This window comes from Biomphalaria glabrata, chromosome 3 (genome assembly GCF_947242115.1).
Source record: "Biomphalaria glabrata chromosome 3, xgBioGlab47.1, whole genome shotgun sequence".
Taxonomy (NCBI): domain Eukaryota; kingdom Metazoa; phylum Mollusca; class Gastropoda; family Planorbidae; genus Biomphalaria; species Biomphalaria glabrata.
Window position 1 is genome coordinate 49,326,568 of NC_074713.1, and position 15,048 is coordinate 49,341,615.

Sequence of the window (15,048 nt, forward strand, 5' to 3'; positions counted from 1 at the left end):
AATAAATGTTTTCTGGCCAGAAAGGTTTGTGGGAGTGCACCACAATGTAAATTTTGTACAAAAAAGTTCCAGCCATTTTAATGAAAGTGCAAAACAAAAAATAATAATAAAATAAAAAAAATAATTAAAAAAAACAGGGTGCAAGGTGTATCTGACAAAAAAAAAAAAAATATATATACCCTTGGAACAAATCAAATTAACATGCATAGCTGGTGTTTAGTTCATGTTTTTTTTTTCAATTGCTTTTAAAATGATTATTTATGTCTGAAACATTTTTTTTTTCATGTCTGCTTCACTCTCTTACCTGTCGTTTCTTTATTGTACAGATGTGGATGTGAGCCTTCATGGTCTAAGAAATCATCTAGAATGGCAGCATTCAGGATCACTAACTTGATTTTTCTTAGATTCTGTGTTGGTAACTTACCAAATTCCTCTACAGCTTGAAATATGCACTGCTTTATACTTGTAATCTGTTTCTTGTGGAACCCTTGCAATACAAGGAAATAAACAATCAACACTTTGACTTTACAAAATTACAATCTAACAAGACATTTACTTTAATGACATTATAGGCTAAACAACATATCTACTTCCACAACATTACTAGTTAAACAACATATCTACTTCCACAACATTACTAGCTAAACAACATATCTACTTCCACAACATTACTAGCTAAACAACATATTTACTTCCACAACATTACTAGCTAAACAACATATCTACTTCCATAACATTACTAGCTAAACAACATATTTACTTCCATAACATTACTAGCTAAACAACATATTTACTTCCACAACATTACTAGCTAAACAACATATTTACTTCCACAACATTACTAGCTAAACAACATATCTACTTCCACAACATTACTAGCTAAACAACATATTTACTTCCACAACATTACTAGCTAAACAACATATTTACTTCCACAACATTACTAGCTAAACAACATATTTACTTCCACAACATTACTAGCTAAACAACATATTTACTTCCACAACATTACTAGCTAAACAACATATCTACTTCCACAACATTATAAACTAAAAACATTTGCTTCAACAATATATCTAACTAACAACGTGGTGGCTGAGTGGTTTAAGTGCTTGGCTTCCAAACCTTGGGTCCTGGTTTGGAATCTTGGTGAAAACTGGGATTTTGAATTCCGGGATTTATTAGGTGGCCCTAAGTCCACCCAACTCTAATAGGTACCTGAGTTGGGGAAAGTAAAGGAGGTTGGTCATTGTTCTGGCCATGCACTCACACCATTGGCCAAAGAAACAGATGACCTTAACATCCTCTGCCTATAAACTGCATGGTCTGAAAGGGGAGCCCTACTAACAAGCTAATATTATGCAATATTACTACCTAACAACATATTCACTTTAAAATTACCAGCTAACAATATATATAGTTCAACAGTATTAATAATTATAGTAAGCCTGATGACAAGTGAGAATAACATTTTCTAAATTTTAATTATGACCTGTATTTTGTGATTTAATCAGATCCAACCTAATTTAAGTTTATTCTAAAACAATGCTAAATTATATTTTTTATTTCATTTGATTTTTGGCACATCAGCACAATTTAGGCCAAGGCATAAATTATAAGTTTAAACAGAAACAATGCTATGTTAAAACTGAAACAACTATAAGCTTATACTATACTAAAACAATGCTACTAAATTCTAAGTTTATACTGAAAAGTTTTAAGTTTATTTTTTTTTAAATCAACTGCCAAGTGTATAGAGAGGATATATTGAGCCTAAGTTAAAACTTTCCTACCTGCCCCTAATGCAGGCAAGGCTAGTGATGTAGCTCCAAGTTTTTCTGCTTCTATCAAAACTTTGAAGATGCCTTGAGCTAAACGTGGAGCAAATGCATCTTTGTTCATAAAAATAATGTGCTGACATGACAAATTGGGAGCTGAGGTCACTGTGACATCTTTTGAATCTAGGTCCTTTTCTGAATAATAAATATAAAATATAAAAGTTACTTAATCCGTACTTGCATTTCTACACATTCACCTTACGATAACAGCAAAGCTAGATGTAGGCTACTTTATTGTTTTTAAATTCATTATATAATTTACATTAATATATTTAAATCTGAAAAATATTAATTTGCCAGCTATTTTCAATATTTGAATACAGTGTATATATCTTAACTTGTTTATGTGTGTATATTAAATAAATAATTAAAAATATTTTTTGAGTCATCATTATTATCAGATTTATTAAATATGGCTTAAGAATTATTGTCCCTCCTCCATCTAAATTGTTTAGAAATATTTCAATGGCCATATTTCACAATTAAATTGTGAAGCTCTCTCATTGGAAAACTATTATCACTAAAGAATATCAAGTATATTCACTCTTCCCATTTTAAAAAAGGTTAACAAAAGTTTAAGCATTTGATAGAATGATATCAAATCTAATTTTTTTTTTTGGTTTAAATAATGTCAGAGTCATGTTTATTGTATCTAGTACAAAGACTTATTCAACTTTGATTAGTTGGCTAGATGAATGATGTTTCTTAAGTAGTCATTCAGTTTTTCATAGTTTAAATTACAGTATTTCCATCACAGCATAATAAGCTTAGTTACTGTGACAGTTGCTCTAAACAAGAAATAAATATACATGAATACTAAAATAAATAATTGTGCTCCTTATTTAAATTTTTTAAAAATTCAGCTCATGCACATTCTTTTAATCACTAAAATTAAATAATGTAGAAAAAGAAAAGAAAGCAATAAGGGGATGATATGAGGGAAAAACAACATGAAAATGAAAAGAGGAAACATCAGGAGAGATTTTGAGATAGATAAAATAAGCAAAGCCAAGAACACTTGATTGAAAGATCACTGTTGTCATATCATAGCAACTGATTCTCAGATCCAATCTGACACTAATTAGCTGCCCATTTGTTTAGTGGTGACTTGCCATAGGATGAACTTTTAATATTTCTTCCTTTTTTTTGTGTGCCAGAAAACAAAAGAGCTTAAAAATGTAATCTTGATTATTTACAACTTACTTTTAGCATTACATTCATCTTGCAGTTTCTTGCCACATTTTTTAAGCAGTAAACTGCATACTCCACCTGTGACCGAAAAAAAAAAAAGGCGTAGCTTCTAATTGTTTGTTACATAGTACATTGCCAGGTTAAAAAAATAATATGTGAAAAAACATGTTTACTATGTTTTAGTTTTTTTTTTCAGATTGAATGTAATAACAGACTTAAATCTAGTTTATTTTATATTTAGCCAGGTTTTGGAATATACTTGCACAAGTAAAAGATTATTTTATATTTTAAACAAACCAGGGTGTTTATAGCATTGTCTTGGACATTAAGTGTGAGAATAAAAAACTTTTATGGGGCTGCTGTTTCTTAAATGACATAATCCAAATATTAACACGATATTATCAGTTTCATATATCCATTATTTATATGTGTTGATGTAACTTATTTATGTTACTATTGCATAACTAAAATAATGCAATGTTAATTCATCATAACTAAAATAATGTTAGATGCGCAGTGGTTGAATGGTAAAGGGCTTGGCTTTCAAACTGGGGGTTCCAGGTTTCAATCATGGGATTTTAATTTCAGGATCTTTAGGGCCCATCTGAGCTCACCCAGCTCTAATGGGTACCTCACATTTGCTAGTAAAAAGTAAAGGTGGTTGGTTGTTATGCTAGTTACTTGACACCCTGGTTAAACTGTGGGCCACAGAAACAGAAGACTTTTACATCAACTGCTCTATAGCCCACATGGTCTCAAAGGGGAACTTTACTTTACTTACTTAAAATAATGTTTCATTTAGATGGGATAATTTTGTTTTATGCTTTTTTTTAAATCAACTATCTGTGAGTCAACATGAGTAAATGGGTAAAGATGATTGTTATAGAGAATTTTTTTATTCTAAAAAAAGATAAGGGTATGAAATGTTTTTAAGATTGTTGGTTGTGTGAGTGAAAGTCTTGTTTATTATGTACTATTTCAACTAGAACTTGTATGAACATGGTTGAGGTTCCCATCTCTTCAAGAAATATTATTTATTGTCATTCTCCAAACAAAGGCAGCCATAGAGTCATCTTATAAGTTACAGAAATTCTATTTAAAAAAAAAGATTATGACATCTAACAGAAATAAATATGCTCATTTTTTATTTTATGATAATTAAGTTTTTAATTTGTTTTTCCTGGCCAATCCAGGCCACCTGCACTGTTACTGCAAGCTTTAACATTTTTAGCATAAATTATTTTTCTATAATTATAACTATGAATAATAATATTAATAGGTTGTAATATATACCAGATGAAGCCAGATTCATGGAGTCTTTAATGCTAGTCACTATAACATCAGTGTCTTGTTCTGTGATATCTCCATGCTTTATCTTCAGAAATACATCACCATATTTGTAGACATTACCTGCAAAAAAAAACTATTTTGACTTGAATTTAAAATTATTTCTTCATTCAACGAAGTAAAAAATGTATAATTAAATAAAAATTTCAATCCAATTAGAGGTCTTAATCTGTTTCTCGGCCAAAATACAAGGGCAGAATCCTTTTGACAAGCTATCTTGCTATGGTAACTTAACTCTTCTCTCCTAAAACATCATTGATTTGACCCAATTAGATTAAATTTATTTTTGGTTTCATAAACTATAATTTTCGTTATATAAAAAGAGCATGCATTCTCCTGTAATTTTATAGCAAAAGTAATGTTTTCTTATTACAAACAAAAATATTGTTGAAGTTTAATTATAACAGGAGGCGCAGTGGCTGAGCAGTAAAGCGCTTGTCTTCTGAACCAGGGTTCGAATCCTGGTGAAGACTGGATTTTTAATTTTGGGATCTTCAGGCGCCTCTGAGTCCACCCATCTCTAATGGGTACCTGATGTTAGTTGGGGAAAAGTAAAGGCGGTTGGTCATTGTGCTGTCCACATGACACCCTAGTTAACTGTAGGCCACAAAAACATAAGACCTTTACAACATCTGCCCTATAGACCACAGTGTCTGAAAGGGGAACTTTACTTTTTTTTTAGAATCATAACAGGGTAACAGGGAGAATGCCAAAATGTGAAGAATGAACAATTCTGTCAGAACGTGGAAAAATATATGTGGGGATCAAGAGTTAATATTTTTCTGCTAAACATCAAGCAGAAGTAACATTCCAGAAACTGAAACTTGGAAAAATAAGTTATGTCCCTTAGGATTGGCACCAAATTGGCTGAACTGATACTTTGAACTTGATACCTAGACACCACTACAAAGGCTGAAATTCTGTTAAGAACTGCCTAATTAATAGACCAATATGCGGCTCATTGCAGAGCTAGTTATCTGACCTCTATCACATTGTTCTAGTTCGCATCAGGACTAATTATGTGATCCCCTCTGACTTAACAGAGGAGATGAAGAAGTAGATGTCTTGATTGTATAGAAAATCCACAATTATTCAAGAACACTTCTTAAAGCTAAGGAATTCTTATTACTCATATAGGCATTTATTTATATTCTAAGACCCTAAGATATAATGAAGAGATCTACAAATGTAAAAAGGGGCATGTTTAGTTACTCAACCACTTTTAAAGAAAGGGTGAAGGACTTGTATTCTTGCACCAAAATGAAAAAGTTAAAATTTTTCATTTTTTTTTATACCAATATATGAAGAGTGTAGCAAGACACAATTTCTGCTGCAGTAAAACTGAGTGCTATAACTGACAATATGTAAATAAGTGTATAGTAATCAAATGTAATCAGATACCATGAAAAGAAGACAAACGAGTTGACAAATGGAAGAACTTTTCAATAATAGGAAGAAATTAATGCTGAGCTGATTCTGTCATATTATCTTATCTTTTATAATACAGATGTTACTTCAAAAAAGAAGATGATTACATCCTACAATTCATGCATTTAATCATGCATATTTTATGACGTGACAAATTGTATTAAGTCCTCCTTAAAGCTAAAGTGGAGAAAGCATGAAGAAAGGGTCATCCAAAGAAAATCTGGCTAGACAACATAAAAGAATGGGTCAGCCTCTCTTTTCCTGTCCTGCTAAGAACAACTGCTGACTAGGAAAAGTGGCATATTTGGTTCCCCAAACTATAAAAGCACTCCTATGGTGAAAGGGGTGAAAGTCAAAAGACAAATGAGATGAATCAAATGTACCTTTTAATTCTGAACTAGCTTCCATAAATCCAGTTGAAAATACTGCATGGACAGCCTGAAAATAATGTGATGTATTTGGGCTTTTAAAATTACAAATACTAGCATTAATATGCAAATAACTTTATACAATAAATTAAATTTAAATCTAAATTGAATATGCATAAATTCCAAAGATGATGATAAATAATATATAATATAAACTTGGCTTGTATTAGTTTCATTAGATAACAATTAGAATTACATACTTCATTATATATTTTAATAAACCATATTGTAGTACGTTTTGAAAGCTTTGGTCAAGGTTTGTGTCATCCAACAACTTGTAGTTTAATAACCAATAGAAATTTCTGCATATTAAGTGACTTATTTGCTTAGTTTAAGAACTACATAACATAGAGTATTTAGAGTTAGAATTTAAAAAAGCTCACCAAATACTAATATTAAATAAAAGCATTAAATAGATATTTCTTTTAAGAAAAGGAACTATTTAAAATGAAGCCAGGATAACATTTCAAAGAAATACGCCTTTGCGGAGTGTCAACAGAGAATGCTGACCACGTCTTCCAAAGATGCACATTTTTTCAAGCGGCTCAAATGGGGAGTACTAACCCAAAACACCTCTATAGAAGGAAAAACTGTAAGGAGAGCTGCCTGATCTGGACACCATTGCAGTTCAGCTGATCTCAGATACATGCATTTATTTGTTTAAAATGTTTTGAATGTTGCTTCAGAATTGAAGATTATGACATCTTAGTCCCAACCTCCCAAAGGAAGCAAACCTCAAGCCCAGGACCAATGAGTAAATAGTCCACAGCATACCACTTAATCAGGCAGCCATAGGATTTGTACCATCCAACATGATAATGCAGAAATAGATGACAGTATTCTCTAGTGTATAAAAAAAAAAGCTAAATATTATCGTTACCTCAGCTGCATTTAAATGACTGGGAAAGACGACCATTTGAATTTGTTTTAGTGCATTTGACTTCAACTTAGAGTGTTGGATGATTGCTTCAAGCATTACTTTTGAAAAAATATCTAAAAAAATATATATTTAAAAATGTTAAATAATAAAACAAAAATCAATGATTAAAACTTTAATAGATTTAAAAACATTGAAAATTTCTTTTGAATGTAAAAAATTTGAAACCAAAATATGACTTACTAAAATTAGTGACATTAATAATTCTGGGTAACATACCAAGAGGACATTTCAGATTTCCTGTTCCTAGAGTAGGAAAAGAGATAGACTTGGCTTGGAGTATGTCTGCTCTAGCAAGCATATTTCTTACTAAATCTGTCATCTAAATGTTTATTAAAAAAAAAAAAAATTCATGAAAACAGGTCTGATATCTAAATATGACATTGTTGAATTCCAATGAAAAACATAAAAATAATTCATTTTGGATTTTCGACTATAAGCCAAAACTTTTTCAAATGACCTAAAATCTAGGCACTAGAGCAAACATTTTAGAGGTAATGTCTTTTGTAATATATTGGCAAATATACCTAGCCTTTAAGCTAATTTCAGTTATTTTAATATTCTAGTCAAAATGAGTTTGAAAGAACTAGAAACTTAGTTTCTTGAAAAATAACAAACTATAGAAATTCCAGATAATTTAATCAATAAAATCAACAAGAATAATCAAATTAGCTTGAATTGCAATATTGAAATCAATTAAAACAGAAGTTAAGCTAAACTAGAATTATGAATAAAAAAAAAATTAAAATGAACAAGATTTATATACTATTTACAAGCCTAACTACTAGATAAATCTCAGTAGAAATTTTCAGTCTAATTCTATCTACATTCATTAATTCTTGAGATAAATCTCAATAGAAATTTTCAGTCTAATTCTATCTACATTCATTAATTCTTGAGATAAATCTCAGTAGAAATTTTCAGTCTAATTCTATCTACATTCATTAATTCTTTAGTACTTGGTAGCATCACAAGAATATTTTTAGCCACTCCATTAGCTATCCTAGAACAGTGGCACCAACTTCCTCAAGCCGATGAAGTTATCAGAGTTCAATTCCCACTGTTTTAACTATTTCAGGTGATCCTTCAGATATGAAGATTATTACATCCCTAGCACAAACCTCACACAGGACAGCGGGGGCAGAGTTTGAACCCAGGACCATCAAGTTGACAGACAGAGCGCATACCACACAACTAGGCAGCCCTCCATTATAAACAAGTTAAAGACAAGGTCAAGTCCTCTTCTCTTGCCTCTGTGATACCCATTAAGTATTATTCTTTGAAAAAAAAATCATTTTTCTACTTTATTATTTCATGCTTTTCTAATTATTTTTAATTTGACTAAAAGCTTCCATTAATTAACCAACATTTTTTGTCTTAATAAAAAAAAATCTAATAAATCACATTGTCTACAATAACAGAGTTGCCTCTAGAACTGGAAATCAACATCATTTTAACACACAACAGTGTACAATGAAATTATCACATGATGGCTATTATCTAGAAAGTAATTTTCATCCAGGAGTTAAATAATTTTTTTTTCATTTTCCTAACTAATTAGTGTGCAGGTAAGAAGCTTTGGGTAGAGTGTCACTTGGTTCATAAATTAAACTAACCTTGTGATCAGCTCCTTGACTGTATGTTGGAACACAAGCATGGAAGATATATTTAGCTTGAAGATTCCCTCCACTAGTCTCAGCAAATTCATAAAACTTTATACCATTGGCATATCTTAAACAAAGATTAATATTTATAGGAGGGATTTTTAGAGTTGAGTTTAATGTTCACACAAAGAGAAAAAATATATAAGTTAACTAAAATCAGAAGAGTAGCATTATTGGCCACTATGATATATAATTATTTCTAGCTTTAGTCTCTATATTAATATCTTTAAAATTTTGGCTTGCTTTTAATAAAAAATCTTATCCTTGTGCCAATCTACTTCTTATTACATATGCTAGGACAAGTTTGTACAGGTGCTCCTTCTTCTCATGTCATTAGAGAATGGAATGGGTTGCCTGAATCAGCCAAGTAAACCAATGAATTAGCAGACTTTAGGACTAGATTGACACTTGAAATGCATATGGCATAATTTTTCTTGCTGATTGAGGCAACCCATTCCATTATCTAATGTCTACTAGTGAATTAAATGAAGAAAGTCACAGTTTGAAAGTGCACGTTTAATTGTCTTGTAGATCTAAGAATTTGTCTTAGCCTTAGCACATAGAACTAGATCTAGAATCTATACATTTAATGATTTACAATTCTATACTGTCTATAGATCTAGATCTTTAGTATATAGATTCTAGATGTCTGAGTAGATCTAGACATCCTAGATCTAGAAATCTAGTTAAAATAGAGTTTATTGAGGGGAATCTCTAGATCTAACAATAGTAACAGAATAAATAAGAAATGACAGTCACAATGTGACAGTCACAATGTGACAGTCACAATGTCAATTGAATGTGCCTTTAAATTACTTTCATGCTTTAGATCTAGACTAGAATAGATCTAATCTAATACTTTATTGAGTTTATTTTTGTCCTTTTGAGTTAGTCTCTTCATAAAAATTATTTTTTTATAATTTCGTTGCATTTTCATCATTTTGTATTTCAATTTTTGTAAATACTAAATAGGACAGTAAACTAAATGCAAGAGAGGTTATGGTTTGCAATGTTTTTTGTATTAATGCTACATTACTTTTTAGTCTTCTGTCTTGAAGTGTGTCAAGTTTAGTCTAGATCTAATGATGGCTTTACTCCAGTCAAATGTAAAATTCGTCTGTTATAGATCTAGATTATTCTAGATGTAATCTAGAATCTATATTTATAAAAATCACAGCACTTTGCATCTCTCTGTTCTAGTTTCTTTATGTTTTCGTTAGTTGAAGAGTCCTAAACCAAGGCAGGATTAAAAAAAATTGTTTGACTTTTTTTTTGTAATTTTTATTTTACTAGATCCTCCCGCGCCGTTCAACACAGGGCAGCAATCTGTCCTCAGAAAGAACTGTCACTGGCAATTCCTGGAGCCTCTTACCACCTGGTCCTCCATGAATATGGCGCCAAGTTATAACTTAAATATAAGAAGACATTTTTCCCTATTTGCGCTTTCCTCGTATTGCGGGAGGTTTGGACTAGGAAGTAAATTATCTTTAACTCTGATGGAACATCTGAAACATGGAAACATTTTACAAACAACATTTTATTGGTTTCCTATGTCGAACTGGGACTCGACTGTTATCGAAACTCGCATGAGGTTTGCGGGACATGTCATCCGAAAGAATGAATTACGCATACCTAGAGTTGCGATGACATGAAGGCCATTCCAAGATGACTTTTTAATTAATTATAATACAGATCTAGGTTTTTTTTTTTTTTTTTGAGTTATTTGTTACTCTTAACAATTGAATTTTATTCTGGGTAGAAAAACTCATTCTAATCTTATTCCGTTTCTGTAATTCATCAATGAAAATGTTTAGAACCTTGTGCTAATTATATTATTCTATATACATTTATTATGCAATCATATGTAATCATTAGTCATTAGTTTTACTTAAATACTTTAAATTCATGTAAATTAGAAAACAAAAGCAACCCCTTTTAGAATTAAATGATGAATACCATTGGTGAATAGTTTAGGTAGATTTATTTTATTATTAAAACTTAGCATTTAGGTTATATCGCAATAAACACCTAGATCTGGACTCTCTCTATAGGCCTACCTATTAAATAATTATTATACTCAGAACTCTACAATATGACATGTCTATACATACCTTAGTTTTAACTCTTTCTGCACCTTAACTCCAGCTTGGCTTAAAATTACTTGAGCAAGAGCTCCCACATTTAAATCGAGTGTTCTGTTGACTGTAATGACGATAATATCTGACTAGCATCAAATGAACATAAATCAATGAAATTAGAAAAACAGAAACTTGAATAGAGATATATATATATATATTTATTTAGCATGGGCGTAGCCAGGGGGAGGGTTCACCCCGCCACTCCCCCCCCCCCCCCCGAAATGAAATCCCCCTCCCCCAGCAGGAGACGGAATTAAAAGACTGATTTTTGCTTTGTGTTTATTTTAGGTGAGATTTTAATACTAAAGTTTAATACTTGAGTTTGGTAGGCTATGTTTTCAAACATGAAAGACCTATTAAATATAATTTAAGCCAACTCTTAAGAGCGTCCTCAAAGAATTATGAATCTGCATACATGCAGAAGTGTGAATTTAATCACACATTATTATTATAACTCTTTAAAAAATACGTTGAGCCTACAAAAAGCTACAGACATGCCATTTTTTAATGATGGATGTAAGCCTATAATGAACTTCCTATAACAAGATTTGTATACTATTTACAAGCCTATCTACTAGATACATTTCAGTAGCTTAATACAGGGGCGGACTAGATGTCAAAATCGACCCAGGCATTTCTAAACAGTAGGCCTACAGCCCATAAATTGTTATCATATGATGGGCCTCCAATTATTGGCCTATCTGTTGTCAAAATCAACATGCTATTTTTTTTATAATGTATCGATAACTGTATGCATGCTCTATATCTTTATCAGAAATATAGGCAATTATGTAGCTTTTTAATCGCTATGTTTGGTTTGTAGGCCCTAAAATGATGAAATCTACTAATAGCATTGACTACGGATGTAGGCTATTACATTATTTTTGAAAATGTGTTAGATTAAATTAGTATTACACTGCAGTCTGTAAAAGATGTTTTTAACATGACGCTCATATAGCCGTTTGCGCTGGCTTGGATATGTTCGCCGGATGGAGGACAAGCGCATCCCGAAAGTCATCCTCTATGGACAACTCGCGACTGGCACAAGAAAAGCTGGTCTCCCCCACCTCCGAGGCTCCGTTACATAGATGTAATAAAACGTGACCTCAAATCAGTGAACATCAATACTGACAATTGGGAAGACATAGCTCTAGACCGTACCAGATGGAGAGAGACAGTGACCAAGAAAGCTATGGACAGTGAAAGTACATGGGTCTCAGCTCAGGAAGAAAAACTACAATCCGAAAAACTGCCAACTCCTCTAACACCAAAGCAAAAGCCACCTTAACCTGCGCTATCTGTGGACGGGAGTGTCTCTCCAAAATAGGGCTCCACAGCCACATGAGGAAGTGTGCTCTGAGATGAACCATAGTCGTTCTACGACTGAAGGAGGCCAATGAATATGAGAATATTATAAAACCTTTAACAATTTAATGAGTGCCATAGTGATATTCATGAGGCGCTTTAGGCCCATCGAGTACCGGCCCACCGGGCATTTGCCCAAATGCTTATATAGCCATTCCGCCCCTGGCTTAATATTACAAGACATCAATACACGACACTTACAGTTTGTTTTTCAATTTCTCCTTTGATCAAGTTGACCTTAAGACGTCCGATTTTCCAATCATTTTCCGTCTTATTGGAACCACCTTTACAAAAAGTGTTATGATGTAATCCTGTAATTTATTTAAAGTTTAAACATAAAGTCAATAATAATTACTATTGTTTTTTTTTTTACATTTTATTTAGAAAGGAGTGGTTTATTAAACGTCCTTCCTTAAAAAGCTAGATTAGGTATATTTTGTAGTTTTTAAAGTTTGCATAACGGCCTAACGTTTTTCGAATCAATAATAGCATACATATTCATTCTCATAGTTTTATTTTGAAACGCGTCTGATGCATTCAAATGGTCTCTGAATTTTAAAGTTGTAAAAATAACATGAACTTTAAGTCTTTAATGAAGTAAACATGGTCACATAGATGATAGATCTAGAGGAGGTAAATATAAATTGAGATAGATAGCTGTAAATGTGTGTATAGCCTAGATTACGACAATGTAAAGTAGTATTCCATATGGTACAGTCCCTACAGTGTGTCCCTTTGAAATATTAAGTCAAGACACTTCATGACAGAAAAATAAAAAGTAAAGTAGCTATAATACCTATAAAACTGAACCATAATTTACAAATAGAAAAAAAAACCTAATAAAATACTCAGAAAGACACACAAATAAAGGCACATTTCATTCGCTAGAATCAATTCGTACAAGTGCTCCTTCTTCCTTAGCGCCATTAGAGAATGGAATGGGTTACCTGAATCAGACAGGAATGCCATTATGCCAACGACTTGTCATAATTTAAATCATTGATTAACATGCATGACTAAATAAGTCAAATATTAAGTAATTAACATCTTAAATTACGAAACGAAAATGCATTACATACAACAAGAATTAAAACATTGCAAGTAAGTGTGCATCATGCAGATAAAGAAACATTACAACCTTCAGTAATGGGTCCCCCAACACACAGGTTCTTCTCGGAAATCGGCACAACTTTAACAATGCATTCGTGTTTATCTTGAATAGCTTCTATCAGCTTCTGTCCATCAGCCCCTTGCAAGAACTCGTATATACCAAAGCTTCTGATATTCAATCGAAAGGCGTTAGCAGAACGTGATCTTATCCTAGGTAAAAACATAAGCACGTTGACTTACAAATACTTACAAATACTTTGATTCTCAATATGATGATTAAAGAAATACAAAAAAATGGGAGTTTGTGTTAGTATTAGTGTCGAGACTTGCATTGCTTATAGGCCTACGACTCCTTCAAAGTAACTATCGGGTGTCTCATATTAACAAACCAATGAATTTCGCGATTGCCTGTGATTCCCCATTACATAAATTACACACACACACAAAACCACTTGTAAAAACACTACTTTGAATAACGACAAAATATCGATTGTTAATCGGTGGCTATTAAAATTCTATTTTATCAAACTGACACTTGGTAAAGTAAGAAATAGCTTGCATGCATTCACAAGGTTTGAAATCCTAAAGGATATATAACAGTTGGGGAGCTCAGGGAGGTAGGGGGTAAAGGATTAAAATAGTTGCCAAAATTTAAAAACAAAAAGCCAGTCAAAACCTATAATGAAGACTTTGGGAAGGTCAACCAGAGCCGGCTTTAGACATATGCAAACTAGGCAGCCTCGTAGGGCCTTCGATGGGTAGCCTCGCGAAGGAATAAACAAATTATTTTTAGAGAAAAAATAGGGAAACATGAATCAAATCTCAAACTTAGCTGAATTATATGGCTCTATGTCTACTAGCCTAGCTCCAAGTCTCTAATACGATTCAAGGTTTATTCGTGAATGTCTAGATCTACTTGTTAGACTAAATATCTTAGAAGACCATTGTTTCTTCTTTTGGTGAAATATCGAAACATTATTTTTAGTCTGGTGATCATGAGTCGTCCATGAAGCTCATTCGTTCTGTCGCCGCTATGTGAATGTAACGTATTAGTTGGGTTAGGTGTAGATACAGGACGGTTTATAATTCTTTGATATAGATTTAGTGTTTTCAACATTTTTGACTAACTTCGATATAACTCATTTTTGGACTTGACTACAAGCAGGACAATGTATCGAATTTCTCCATCCTCCCTCCTCCCTATTGATGTTATAGAAAATAGTAAGCTGCAAGTTACTTTTGGTATATTGTTTGACTACTCATAAAAACCAGCAATGGTATCGTTAAAGTGAAAGCAGTATCCTACGATTTTTCTCTTTAAAGGGAGACAAGACTATGAGAACAGTTCTGATACCTTAAAGTGAATGAAAAGGGATGAGCTTGACTTTATTATGTGTCGAGATCGGAGATATTTTAACGCCCTTTTAATGGGAAGCTGTGCGCAGGAAAGCGCTCTCGGGGGGGGGGGGGGGGGGGGTGTGTCAACACAAGCATTATAAAGACACCCTCAAAAACTCTATGAAGGAGTGTGAGATTGATATTCACGTTGGGAAACACTATCTTATCTTATAAAATAAAGATGTTACTTTTAAAAAAAAAAAG

General features: G+C 32.3%; 1 protein-coding gene across 2 annotated transcripts in view; it reads right to left on the minus strand.

Annotated features, from left to right (window-relative positions):
* The window catches only part of LOC106051999 (protein mono-ADP-ribosyltransferase PARP15-like), a 30,257-nt gene that overhangs the window by 10,072 nt on the left and 5,137 nt on the right, over positions 1–15,048 (minus strand). Inside the window, exons 4-14 of one of the 2 annotated variants that reach the window (XM_056022454.1) lie at positions 13,475–13,656; positions 12,538–12,647; positions 10,945–11,057; positions 8,786–8,900; positions 7,389–7,491; positions 7,113–7,225; positions 6,188–6,242; positions 4,323–4,439; positions 3,042–3,107; positions 1,794–1,973; positions 425–487 (exon numbers count right to left, since the gene is read on the minus strand). In XM_056022454.1, the coding sequence (XP_055878429.1) occupies positions 425–487; positions 1,794–1,973; positions 3,042–3,107; positions 4,323–4,439; positions 6,188–6,242; positions 7,113–7,225; positions 7,389–7,491; positions 8,786–8,900; positions 10,945–11,057; positions 12,538–12,647; positions 13,475–13,656 (1,217 nt within the window). Of the gene's footprint in view, positions 1–304; positions 488–1,793; positions 1,974–3,041; positions 3,108–4,322; positions 4,440–6,187; positions 6,243–7,112; positions 7,226–7,388; positions 7,492–8,785; positions 8,901–10,944; positions 11,058–12,537; positions 12,648–13,474; positions 13,657–15,048 lie in introns of both variants that reach the window. The other variant, XM_056022453.1, reaches the window with a different exon arrangement.